Below are 13,723 nucleotides of genomic sequence, written 5' to 3' on the forward strand. Positions count from 1 at the left end.
TAACTTAGTTTTTCTCTAAGAAAAGATGTTAGCCCTTACTTTATTTGGGAGATGTTAAAAATCAAACAAGAGAATGAATGTGTATGTGTGTGTGTGTGTGTGTATATAATTTTTTTTTGACTCATGACATAAAGGAAAATAATTTAAAATTATTTATCGAAGCTCACTATTTGTGGATGTGTTAAATCACACCATCATTTTCAACCAAAACTTGTTTTTTCAGTCTTCAGAAGATGTATCGACCAAAAATATCTTCAGTTTAAACTTTTGTTAGAGAAACTTGTGAAAGGTAATACTAAACTCACAATAGGTCCATGACTCAAGTTTTATAGATGTCCTCTCTAGAAAAGGGCATGTACCCACCGTCACTATGCTACCAGGTGGACAGTAAAATAAGTTTACAGTGTGCTCTGGAGAGTGTTGACTTGCTGTATTTTGTTTTTATCTCTGTTTATTTTAGCATCTGTCGTCCATTTCCTTCCTTGTACTATTTTTGGTTTTGTTTTTTTGTTTGTTTGTTTTGGGTTTTTAATTAGTTTGCTGATTTGAACTTCAGTTGTTGGCCTTCACTCTGGTTGAAGAATATTTTAAGAGGGAAGTTAAAACGGTGAGAAAAAATACTGTTTTTGTTAATTTGGCTCCAGCTGATCTTTATACCTGGAAGCAGGGTACTGATGGTTCTTGTATATGGTCAATTAAATCCTGCGCTGATGGCTTTTGTTACAGGTATTAACTCATCCACCTTGTTAGCGGAGCCTCTGCCTAGTAGGGTAAGGCTTCTCACTAGGGAGTCCTTTCAGAATATTGACTTTGTGCTCAGGTGACTGACTGAAGGCAGGAAGGTGGTCCATGTCCGCCTGTCTGGTTGTGAAATTTGAAAAGATCATCAGTGTGGGGCCTTGCCTGACCATCTTAAAAACAAGATGGCAGGCAGTAAGCAGCACAGACAGGACCTTGTCCTCTTACCCAGGCTTCTAGAATTCTTTTCTGTGAGGAAAGGAAAAATCTCACTGCGTTTTGTTTTCCTAATGCTTCTTGGATTCTCACCAGTGGGTTTTTATACAGTCTGTTGCTTGCTTCTCAGATTAGAAGAATGCTGGCATATTTTAACAGTTTCCTAGGATTCAGACAGCCTTTAATTAACAGCAAATTGATGTTTTGGAATGTTATCAAAACTTGGGAGACTGAACACGGAGCATGAGCTTCCATCCTTCCTGCTTCTGAGTGCCGTGGAGTTCTAAAACAGGGCAAAGGTGCATGCACCCTTGCAAGCAGCTGGCTGCCCACTGGTATGCCAAGGGGGTGTCTTTGTTGATATAATATTCCCATTGCCTGCTCATTGGTGCCCATGTAAATTCCACCTACTCATGCCTGTGTGGAGGCAGGCAGTTGTTGAATACTCAGAGCTGTAGGGGTGCTGGACAGCTCAGCTCGTAGCACTGGGTTTGCTGGTTTTTAATCCTCCAGTTGCCAGGGCAGTAAGGTATGGCTGCCTGTGTTCACAGTTAAGTTTCTTTCCGGTGCCAGATTCATGTCGTCTTACTGCCAGAGTTTTGGATTGGTGGAAAAGAGCAGTTCTGCTGAAATACCTACTCTGAGCTGAAGCTACCTCTGAGTAGCAGGTTAGTGGTCAAAGAGGGAAAGGCAAGCAAGCAATGACGCTGGTTTCTTTTGAATTCAGAGGTCTTGGATTTATTGCTGACCCATTCCAGAGCTCTAGGCAGGAAAAAAAATGGGTTGGAGAGTTTGAAATATTGACCAATACTTGCATAACCAGATAATTATAATCCAAAGAAAAGGAGAGCTCGACATGTTCCTGCTGGCCAATAGCAGATCTGCTCACTGGCCAGTTCCTAACTGAGGTCAGCAGAGTCTGTGTCTTTGTTTTTTCCAGTGATCCATGAAGCTGGCTCTTTCAAGAGTGGTGGTGGTATTCTTTCCATGCCTGGTGTCCCTGATCATTGTTTCTCATCTCCACAGGTGGTACATGCCAGAGTCCTGCTCTCCCAGCCCTGGTCCGTCCACCAGCCCCTCCTTTGCAGCCATCGCTGGATATTAAACCATTTCTTCCCTTTCCTCTTGACACTGCGGCTGCAGTCAACCTCTTCCCCAATTTTAATGCAGTAAGTACCACAACAAGATTTGCACCTGCCAGAGTGATAGGTGTTAGAAAAACTTAAGGACTGGGGATGATTGAGTTTACAGCCTCTTTTTTTTGCTATATAGTTGATTCCATGACTTGTCCAAAAGCCATGGTAAACTTAGTTGTTGGCCTGGTTATGTCAAATCCCCACAGCCAGGCTCTTCCATGGGGAAAAAAGAAAAGACATTCAATGTGATTATGTCTCTCCTGGATAACGCCAACAACTCTATTTTGTTGTTGAGATATGTCAAATTGAAATTCAACATATATATCAGAATTATCAGCTAGGTATCTAAAATAAATTAAATAGGCTTTTCTTGTGTCTTGGTCTTCTGCTTTAATGTTCAAATCTAATACTTCTTTTTTAATTTAATAAAGAGAGCTCTGATAATGACAATAGTATTACATTTCACACATACAACACTTTTTTCCTTCTTAAGATAAAGTAACTCAGGGCTCTGGTAGCAAGAGTTTTAATATCATTTTCCTTCCTGCCCAGCCAAGTTAAGTCTTTCTTAAATTACTTTGCTTCTTTGGGCTTTGTCAACAGCTTTCTCAGCACACGTTCAATTATTTTCTTGTTTCTGTTTTCACTTTTAAGATGGCTTTATAAGTTGGTAGATCCATCGCATACCTCATAACTCTTATTTTGTGCAAGTTGTTCAGAGTATGCTTAGGATGGAAACTGGAGGAAGGGTTGAAAAGGTTAGAAACAAGTAAGTGACATATTTTTCAAATATCATCTGATTAGGATTCCAGCAGTTGCTATAATGCAGGTCTGAGCTTATCAATGACAGGATATGTCAATACAGCCAAAGCAAAGAGGATTAAAATGAGAGGTTCCTGAGTGCCCAGTGATATAAATAATACTTCTTTTTGCAACAGCTTGCCCTCAGCATGGAGCTAAAAAAAAAAAAAAAATCTGCCCACAATTAAATAATTCTTCCTCAGGGGAAAGAAGCAGGTATTATATTTCTTAATAGAACTTGGTCAGAGGGACTTTGGACATGCCAATAAGATACTACAGAAATGGGTTTGTCATTGCTAAGTGGCAAAGGGGAATAAAATGATGGTGAGAAGAGAATTTTCCATAAGAACCTTGTTTTGAAATGGATAAGGCAAAAACAGAACAGCAGAAAGATCACATTTATAAAACACAGGTTTGTAATCCTAGGTGTTTCAGGAACAGTGAAGAAAAACTTGCTTGGCGTCAAATTTCCTTATGCCAAAATGACTACACTGCAGTCCCTCGGGTCCTCTTCCATGTGCTCTTTGTCTCCTCTTCACTTAAGTGGCTTCCTGGCACAGCCTTGTCCCCAGATACCTGGAGGATGATCCAGAGACCGATGTGCTCTTCCTTGGTTACCCCTTGGCACCCTGTCATGTGCGTCCCTATGAATGTTAGAGTAGTTGAGGTAAAAGTCCTGCAAGGTTATCAAACGCTAAGTTTACAACTTCTGATTTGCCTTTTGGGAGCCATTAAAAGTCAAGTGGTGAATCTGACCGACAATGAATATTGTTTGTCATGAAACAAAGATGAGTGACATGCTGAGCTGTGTGGCACCCAGCACATCTCTTTACCTTCTTTGCTGCTATTTCCCCTTGTTAATAAGAGATTATTAGGTCCACTCCTTTATATCATTGAGAGGTTTGAGTGTTTTTGTTTTGTTTTTTGTGGGCAAAGGCAGTATTGTGCGGTGGTCAAGTACTGCCTCTTAAACTATTCCCTGTGTACCTCAGTATCTTCATCCATGAAATGAGACTAATACAGCAGACTTTATAGGCACATGGAAGTGTTAATGTTGGTTAAAGCATTTTGAACAGTGTCATGGAGTGAATGGTCTCATGTTCATAAGTAACTTGTAAACCCTTCTGAGTATGAATGTGAGTTCACTGATTGGTTACAAAAGTTTGACTTATTTTCCATCTCTTGGATTTTGACTTCTGTTGTGTGTGTCCCTTAAAGTAGGAGGCCCTCTGTTCCTATTGCTTATTCCTTGGTTACTCCCTTCCAAGATTGACCGTGCTCCAGCCAGCTGAGGATTATGATGCTCCTTGGTTCCAATGGAGGGAATTGTTGGAAAGCCTATAATCCACGTGACCGGGAATTCAGAATTAAGCCACAATCTGAATTCTTGATTTTAAAGCAAATGTGAATCTCAATCCACAAATTTGGAATGTACAAAATACAATGTTTTATTGCTATTACTTGATTTCTGGTTCAAGAGGGCTCATTCCATCAGACTGGAGGGAAATTCAGGGTCTGCTAAGGTTCTGGAACATGTTATCTATGCAACTTTTGGTGTCAGACTTTACTGATCAAATTATTTTTCCACATAGGCATTCATGAGATGGACACCATTTGGTTAGCATGGCCCTTTGTGCACTTGGATTTTTCTGTAACACACTTAAGACCCATAGACAAGGGAAAGGCTGTCAGTCATCCCTCCTCCATAGATCCACCATACAGCTGTTACTTCTTTGCAAGAAAGTGATGAACCACTTTGCTACCCAACAACTTTAATATTTTCAGAATGAAGTCCACAATGATCAGACACTGCCTGTTACCTTTGTCTCATAATGGAATATGAATACACACAAACACATACACACTCTAACCCCAATACATACATGTTCCATATATGATTCTTTCATATATTTATATATAGGATATATAGATATATATATAGGTATTTATATATTTATATTTATATCTATATATGGAGATGAGTGTGTGTGTGTGTGTGTGTGTGTGGGTGGGTGGCCATCTCTGAGGTAGGGTATGGTTGAAAGGTAAAAGAAAAATTTAAAAATTCTTGCAAGATCAAATGTATAAAAAAAAATAGGTAGCTTTCTCTGATTATTTTTCTGATGCAAGAGCATAAACCACTAGTTTTGCCTGTGTGCAGAGCAGGAAGGATAATGAAGAATCTGGGGTAGGGAGGTAGGAATGATAGTAGAGTGCAACAGACATTATTACTTCATGTACATAGGACTGTATGACTGATGTGATCCTACAATATGTATAATCAGAAAAATGAGAGATTACTCTCCATTTATGTATGATCTACCAAAATGTATAAATGCATTCTACTGTCATGTACAACAAATTAGAATAAATAAAAAAATTAAATTTTAAAAACATTCACAAAAGTATCTGTGAAAATAAAGCACTATTAGGAGGGAAAGGAAACGAATATAGAATCAGAGCTGAGATATGGAAGTAAATGAGGACATTCAACGAAACAATGATCCTTTAGTCTCCTCAAAGCCAATGTTAGGGATTTGAAATGGAAGCAGTTCCCCGGCCTGGGGATTATTGTATCTCTAGATGTTCTAAGAGCTTTAACACTAAAGAAAGCTCTCCTTGAATTCCTCCTGTACCACTACCCTACCTTTAAAACATGGGGATTTAAGTGCTCAGAAACATTCTGATTCCAGTGATCCAACCTGAGTCTGCATTTCTTGAACAGACCCAGTCCTGGAAATGGGTACATGACATTTAGGAAAGAGAATGAACTTAGTTCATTCAGTCAACTGCTCTTTATCAAGCAACTGCTATATGCCAGGAGTAGTGACAACAAAGAGTATGTCATGGCTCCTGCTATGAAAATAATTTGGTTTATAAAGGGAAACTTGACAAATAAGGAAATATTCATAAATATGGCTGCTTTGATAACGATGTATGGGATAAAACATAAGCTTGGGGACAAGAATGCATTTATGACTTTGTGGTTGTCTTAGTGGAGGTTTGTGAGAAAATAGAAACTATTCTTGGAATTCAAGCAGGAAGGGATTTAATGTAAGACTTTAAGTGCTTACAAAATCTTTATGGATGCTGGGCAAAAAACAGAAGGCTGTTGCTGACCTTTTTTTCCTGTTTGCTTTCATGGAGTCGGGAAGTTGCAGAAACACAAGACACCCAGTAAGTCTAGTTAAATCCCATGAAATGCCTCTGGTTAGAGGAATCTGCTCAACTTGCATGTGTTGGCAGGGATCTGTGGGCATGCAGACCTTGGGCTCTTGTGATGTGGGGCACTGTGTAGAGCTTCCTCTCAGGGGCATAGTGCAGTGAGCTGTGTAGTGCAGGAATTGGAGAAGCCCATCTATAAGGAAATACTGAAGGCTAAGTTCATTAATGAGGCTAAATATCTCGGGTTCATTATCAGAGGTGCACATGGATTTTAAAATGGTGGAGATTGACACTGAGATTGGGCTTGGGCAAGACATGGGAATGTCATCTAGAATGGGAGCTAATGAACAAAAAAAGGATTGTGTCCCTTGACAGTTTCTTCCCAGGATCTCACAGTATGCCCATTGTCTCCATTTCTCTACCATATTTTCTTCATATTTGGATCCATGGTTCTGGCAATGTTGAACCTTTAAAATGGAGAATGTGTTTGTGGGGATTGATTGAACCTGATTCCACATCCTGCTTCCCATGGCTGTATCTCCTATTGGCATGAGGAGAGAACATGGAACTGAGGCATCTGCATATGCCAGCTACTCAGTAAATATTGAGCCTTTCTTCCTTCCTGGAGAAATTGCAGAAGGAAGAATAATGAGGTCATCCAGAGAGGGCAAAGAGGCAGAAAGGAGGGTGAATAAAGGAGAACGGCTGTTACCTGTTAGTTAGATCTGGCTTTAACATTGAGCTGGACCTCAACCAGCATAGAAAAGTTGATTCTGGGTTCTGTTCTGCTCCTCTGTATGGTATGATTTCATTATGAAAGAGAAAACTCGGGAGGTGGCTAGCCAGAGAGCTCAAACCCAGCACCTGATTCCACTCTAGTTCTTTCTATTTCTCAAAAGTACAAACTGTTGGAAATGTAAGTACAGTGTGAGTTTGGGTTCCGCTCAGCAGTTCTGGAAGTTTTATCAGTTTGGTAGCAGGAAAGTGGTGCTTTTGTTATTTATGGCCATGCTTCTTATATGTATCAGGGAAATCGTTTTAAATTTTATTTTCTGAGTCAGTTGTTCTGGGGTGGGACCTGAGATTGTGAACATAAGTAGGAGGGGAGGGAAAATCAGGAAAAATATTAAAAGCATTGGATAATTTTCATTGTACAAATATGCATTGACCACATATTATGTGCTGGGCTCTGAGAATTCAGTAGTAAAACTAATAAGCCAAATGCCTGAAGTTTAGAACTTTCTGGTGTTTCATGCAGTGGGGAGTTTGGAAGAGCAGAAGTAGGGAGATTTGAAGTGTCTGCAAGGTTCAGCTGTAACTTAATCATGATATTCTCTAATCGTATTTTAGCCTCCAGAAGTACTGTGAACCTCTTTTGTAGGATGTTGTTCAGAACGTGGTTCCAGCTGCCATTTATTAAATGCTTACTCCATATTGGGTATCCGGAATGTCCCTTGGTTAAAAGCCAAGATTTTTTAAAAAATATATATTTTTAAAGAATTTATATATGTTATGATTGTAAAAGTATTGCTGAGAAAAATACATGAGTTTTTGATTCATTTCTTCGATGACTTATTTCTTCTATAAACTTAGAGTTCTATGGAATAATTCTTAAAGTTGGAAATTGTGCCTGTTAAATAATTGCATCCAAAAGCATAGACTAGTAAATATATTGAATAATGTGAGAAGGAAGAGAAGGTTAATCTTTTAGTGATTAATTTATTGGGCATTTATTAAGTCCTGACTTTATCTGACTATAATAAACACTAAAATTACAACAGAAATAATAGAAGAAGGAAGAGGAGATGGAGAAATAGGAGAAGAGGAGGAGGAAGAATAGTTCATTATTTATGGAGTTGACACTATTGGTTAGTCACTCCTTAAAACACTCTAAGAAACTGTTCAAACATCAAGATGCTAAGACACCAGTTGAGATAGTAAGTTCTATGCAAGCAGTAACCTTAGTTTTAATATGCCTTATTTGTTGAAAGTATGAAATAGGTAACTATCATTCTATGAGAGTTACACTTAAATGCTCAAAGTTCTTTGAAAGTTAGTGAAACCAAAGTTCAAGAGAAGGACAGGTCTCTTAGAGGATCTGAAATCAGTGCCATATTTGTTATGGTAATCTTAATACAGGACCTCAAACATAACAAGACTCAGTGTGCACCACTTGGATGACTAGAGAATAGGTAGACATAGATGAACTGACAGAAGGAAAAACACATGGCAAATAAATTAAAAGAAATGACTGTAATAGTTGTACTATAGAAGATATAATTGATGGTTGTGAAAAAGTAAAAATTGAGTCCTCACTGTTGTAGATTGGACTTCTAAACAAAATTAAGTATTAGGAAATATAAGTATAGCATTAAGCCATCCCCTTAATTCACATTCAGTTTTTTATTGGCTTGTGTATATTTAATGTTTATTTAAAAGAAAGCAATGTAAAAATCTCAGTGGTTGCCTATAGAATGTACTCTAAAATCAGTCCTTTATAGTATTCCTCAATTATTTCCTGAGAGCCCAGAAGGGCTGCATAATAATAATAAAAGCATTGGTGAGGGGCTTTAAGCCTCTAAAAGGACAGATCAAATGAGCTTTACTTAGAAAGTATTTAAGACCTGAAGCTTAGGTGTACATTTATAATATTATAGATAACAATATAGGGCTCAAAACAGGAAATTTTACATTTCTGATTTTGTTATCCTCAGAGATAACACGCTTCAGGATCTTCATTTCCTCCATCCTTTAAAATAGAAATGCGGGTTGAGCTTCCCTAACCCCAATACCCCATGTCCCGAATGCTTTGAAATCAGAAAGGTTTTGAGCACTGACATGACATCACAAGTAAAAAATTACGCGTGACATAGTGTATGTGTCACCGTCAGTAAGCAGGAATGGTAAAAGTACTGGATAAAACTGCGTTCAGGCTGGTGTATAAGGTATACATCAAAGAAAAATGAATCTCATGCTTACCTTCAGTTCCATCTCTAAGAGATGTCATGCATATGCACATATTCCAATATCTGGAAAGATTACAAATCAGGAACACTTTTAGTACCACCCATTTTGTCCAGGGGATACTGAACCTGCACCACTGTTATTTATTTGCATTCTTTGTCGCCTTTCTTGAAAAAATACAAAACAAACTGTGGATCTTGTTACCTGCTCCAGTCCTGGTGCTGTCCCCACCCCCGTCCCTCCATCCTTGACTGGAGGTAGAGAAATAGCTGTTCAACACACTTGCATTTATTTTGTTCAAAGAGATATTAATTAAGTTCAGTTTACACATTAATAGCTGCTCTTACCAAGTTTCCCTAAGTGCTGCTGTCACTAAAATAGGTAGGCAGCAGGGGTGAAATTATGGGTAGAAAAACAAGCTTGTCGTTTGTCTGAATCATGACTGATAAAAGGGTGGTGGAAGTTTTTCAGCAAAAAAAAAAAAAAAAAAAAAAAAAAAATGCCTTGGTAAACATGGTATTGGTTACTAAGTTCCTTGTTCTTTGAAGACAGATGTAACAGATTGGTGCTTGGTTTTGTACATTAACTGTGTAGTATTTGGATAGCAGAAGACTCTTAAGAAACATCTTATGAAATCTTCCTTCATCATATGTTTCATTCTGAAATGAATATCTAAGCATGTTTGCTGATCCCTGTAGCTTCCTGTGAAAAGAAGTTTTGTAAAAATTGAGACAACTTAAGATTGTGCAGCACAAAATGCCTTAAATTAGAATATCAGACTTGGAAATAAAAGCCTAAAGAACTATACTATGCACATAGTTTTCTTTTTTAATAGGTGTTTACTCTTTGAGTAGCTAACACATTTTCTTATGATTCAAAATTCAAACAACAAAAAAAATGTGCCCTTACTGCTTTTCCCCTGCTAGTGTGGTAAGTTGCTATTTTGTTTGTCCTTCCAGAGAAAAAGATTGAGGCACAAGACACCCACATAAGTACTTTGAGTGGTTGCTGTCATCATAATGAGATAAAACTTTGCAAAGACTATGTTTGATCTGTTTCTTACTCATTTTTACTATGACTCTGGGCAAATAAGGGGACCTGAATTAAAAAAAAAAAAATACACATGTAAACTCACAGCTCATTTGGTGATCTAATTGCTCTTTTGGGGGTTGCTGCTCCCCACTTGAATGTAGACATTTTAGAAATGAAAGGAAGGTTTTAGAGTTAATTTGTTTCTACTCCAGCTCACTTGTTTAAAAGTATTGAGTGATGTCTGGTTGCACCGGTTAGCAAGTGGCAAGACTGAGAGAAAACTGAAGCTCCTGACTTCTGTTTCTTATAAGAATGCTGATCATCAGTGTTACGTGTTCAATTGTGCCCCATTGAAGTCATGACTCCCAGTGAATTAGAATGTTACCTTATTTGAAACTAGGGTCACTAAAGATGTGATTAGTTAGGATGAGGTCATTAGGGTGGACCCTGATCCATTATGACTTGTGTGCTCATAAAAGTGGAAAATCTGGACTCGGAGGCACATGGGAAGGGAAGACCACATCAAGAGACACAGGGGAAATGCTGTGTTCAAGCCAAGGAGAAAAGCCTAGAACACACAGCCCTCAGAAGAAACTAACCCTGCCAACACCGTGGTTTTGAATTTCTTGCTTCCAGAAATGAGAAGCAATAAATTGATTTTTTTTTTTTTTTTTTTTTTTTTTTTTTTTTAATTCCATCCAACGCGTGATAGTTTTATAGCAGGTCCCATGGAAGAGTTTTCCAGAACCAACCTGCACTCCTAGGCATCTTGTCTACAATGTTTCTGACAACTGGAAATCTACTTTTTGCCAAAGCCACTTTACCTCATAGTCACCTACACTAGAAGGAGTTTCTCTATTTGGAGCCAATTCAGGCTCCCTGTAATTCCCATAAAGTGAGGAAGAAGAGAATAATACACCAGATCTTGACTGTTTATAAAAATTTATTGATTGATCAAATGACCAGGGCTGGAAGAAAAGCCCTTTTATACTCATTATCTTTAAATCTAATTTCATAAGATATTTACATGTTATAGGTATTATCTGAATTATGTAGATATGAAAACTGAACTCAGAACAGGATTGACCTCAAATTACATGGGTAGAGAATCACTGAATCCTGGTTAGATTTTCAAGGCCAGGGGACCAAGTCCAGTGAAATTTTGTTGGTAACATAGCTAGAGGATCTCTTGTCTATACATGGCAGGAGTTTCTTTAATCAACTGAGAACTTCAGTACACTGTAAGAGCAAATTGACTAAATCCGAACTACCTCAGAAATTTTAACACCAAGAAAGTAAGCTGTTTCTTAAACAAGATTCTGGCTGTGACTGGATCGTTACCAATAACTTCTAGGGCATCAGTTGATGTGATCTCAATGACAGAAATGCTTATGTGGGCTATCATTGTCAGATAAACAAATAGATTTTAATGATAAATAAAAAAATCCATTACTATTCCTGTTATAATTTAGGCTTTTTAAGATACACCTGCACGACAGGACCTAAGTAAGAAAAAAAAACAAAACCCTACTGAACTTAGAATCTAAAGGATTTGAGTTCCATGTTTAATATTTTATTTATTGCCTAAGGCAAATTCCCAAGTCTGTACTTTTTCATTTGTGAAACTAGAATATTGACCTCATACAAATGTCTAAAGTTGTTAAAGGTGAAAAGTGCTACATAAACAGTAGGTGTTGAAGACGTCTATGTGGAATCAGTTTCTGGTACTGGGAGGCTAGTGATCATTTTTTTGGTAAGCTCTCCAAGTTGATTTTTTTTTTTTTTGACCTTTTCATTTTGGGGAGACTCTGTCCCTCTCTGTGGCTAGAATTGGTGGGAAAATCCATTTGCATAACTAAATACAGGTAAAAGATTGACCTTTCTAGACCCTCATGTGAGGATTCTTGTCTCTTCCACACACTGGCTAACACAAATATAAAGGGCAGCCTTCCTACTCTTATTACCCATGATCAAAGGAATGAGAACTTTTTGCCAGCAAGTGTTTTTGTTTCATGACTCAGTGCTTCTCAGTGTGGTCCACAGATATGTTTTGTTCGAAGAATGTTTATCTGTGATGAGGTAAGTACAGAAATCCAGACTGAACAATTGGAAGATTTTATAGCAACTTGGAGCAATTGTATATGTGTGGAAACCAAGAAAGAATGTTAGTTATAGTTTGTGTGTCTGCTTCATTTTGTTCTCATAACTTATATTCATTTTATAGAAGTGGTGATCTATGACTGATGCATACAGAACTGGTCCTTCAGCAAACAGTCCAGAAGCGCTGGTTTGTTATATGTTAAAGATTTCAGGATTGCATCTATATGTAGTAAGTGAAGGGGACTTTGAAGCTGCCGTTATCTAGTAATATGCACAAGGTATGGTTGACAGCCACAAATATATTTTGATTCAGATTTCCTTCACTCTACGTAATGTCCCTTGTCTTGGAGAGGTGTGGCAATGCTGAATGACTCTCTGCAGCTCCTAAGTCAAGACAGTAGTAGAGTCAAAAGTAAGATAAATGTGCGTTTATCTTTCTCTGAAGCATAACCTCTTCTCCCACATTTTATCTTGAGTTTGGGCACTCAAGACGTGAAGTGGTAGAACTAGTAGTTAATTCTGGAGCTTCCTTTCTTGAACATTCTAAAATGGAATTTATTTATTTTATCAGGGGATTTTAAGGGAACTAAATATGGAATTATATGATTAAGAAATTTTGTTAGCTTGATCTCTATATCCGGGTTATTTAAGTAGAAATGGTATCCAGTTATACAAAAGGTTGGGGTATTTTTAAAATAAGTTCTTCCAGGAAATTATAAAGAAATGTTAGATTTACCAAAATATTCTATGATGTTTGGGACACATATATATCTACTCTGTTAGTGTTATTGATTCTGCCATGCACTACATGGCAAAGCCACTGTGCCTGCTTCCATAGGAACCTGTGATAGGGAAATTGGATAAGAGAGGTACCCAACCATTTCCAGCACTTTCTGCATACGTGGAATTTATTAACTCTGAGGTGCTTGTTTTTGATGGGTTCCATAAGAAAACTAACTCCTTTTTTTGTTTTCAGATAATCCTACTTGTCTTTTTTGTTAATTTTTTTCATAAAATACTAATTTTCAGAATCGGCTCTTATATTACCTGTAGGGTTCTTTGACATACCCTGGTTTGAAAATCCTCTTTTGGAATCAGGTGGAGGAATGAAGAATTATTTTGAGCTTAGAGTTTGTTTTTAATTTCACCTACCTAAAATCATAATTAAAATTTAGTAGGTTGAACAGTGGAAAAGATATATATTTATACACATATGGATACATATGTTCATTTTTCTGTGGCTCAATCATTGCTTAGAATAATGAACTTGGGTATGTAGACACCTCTGCATATGTGTATCAAAATATATTAAAATATATTAAAATGTCATCTTATTAGCAAAAAATTAATACAATACATATTATCAATAGGAGTTTGTGTAAAATTATAAAGTGTACTTTAAGAGCTTTATGAAAGTATTTTTATGTGGAAATACCAAAAAAGGTTAATGTTAGATGGAGGAGGAAGCACAAGTTGCAAAATGTGTATAGAATTATAGAAGATGTGAACATGGGTGTATTTTAAAATCACATGATGAAGGAATGGATCAAAGTTCATTTACAGTGTATAGC

The 13,723-nt window shown here is 37.4% G+C and overlaps 1 protein-coding gene across 2 annotated transcripts in view; it reads left to right on the forward strand.

Annotated features, from left to right (window-relative positions):
• The window catches only part of Znf385d (zinc finger protein 385D), an 880,046-nt gene that overhangs the window by 671,584 nt on the left and 194,739 nt on the right, over nt 1-13,723 (forward strand). For both annotated transcript variants that reach the window (XM_047530556.1, XM_047530557.1), the window contains one exon: nt 1,981-2,123. In XM_047530556.1, the coding sequence (XP_047386512.1) occupies nt 1,981-2,123 (143 nt within the window). The remainder of the gene's footprint in view (nt 1-1,980; nt 2,124-13,723) is intronic.

Source organism: Sciurus carolinensis, chromosome 17 (assembly GCF_902686445.1).
Source record: "Sciurus carolinensis chromosome 17, mSciCar1.2, whole genome shotgun sequence".
Classification (NCBI taxonomy): domain Eukaryota; kingdom Metazoa; phylum Chordata; class Mammalia; order Rodentia; family Sciuridae; genus Sciurus; species Sciurus carolinensis.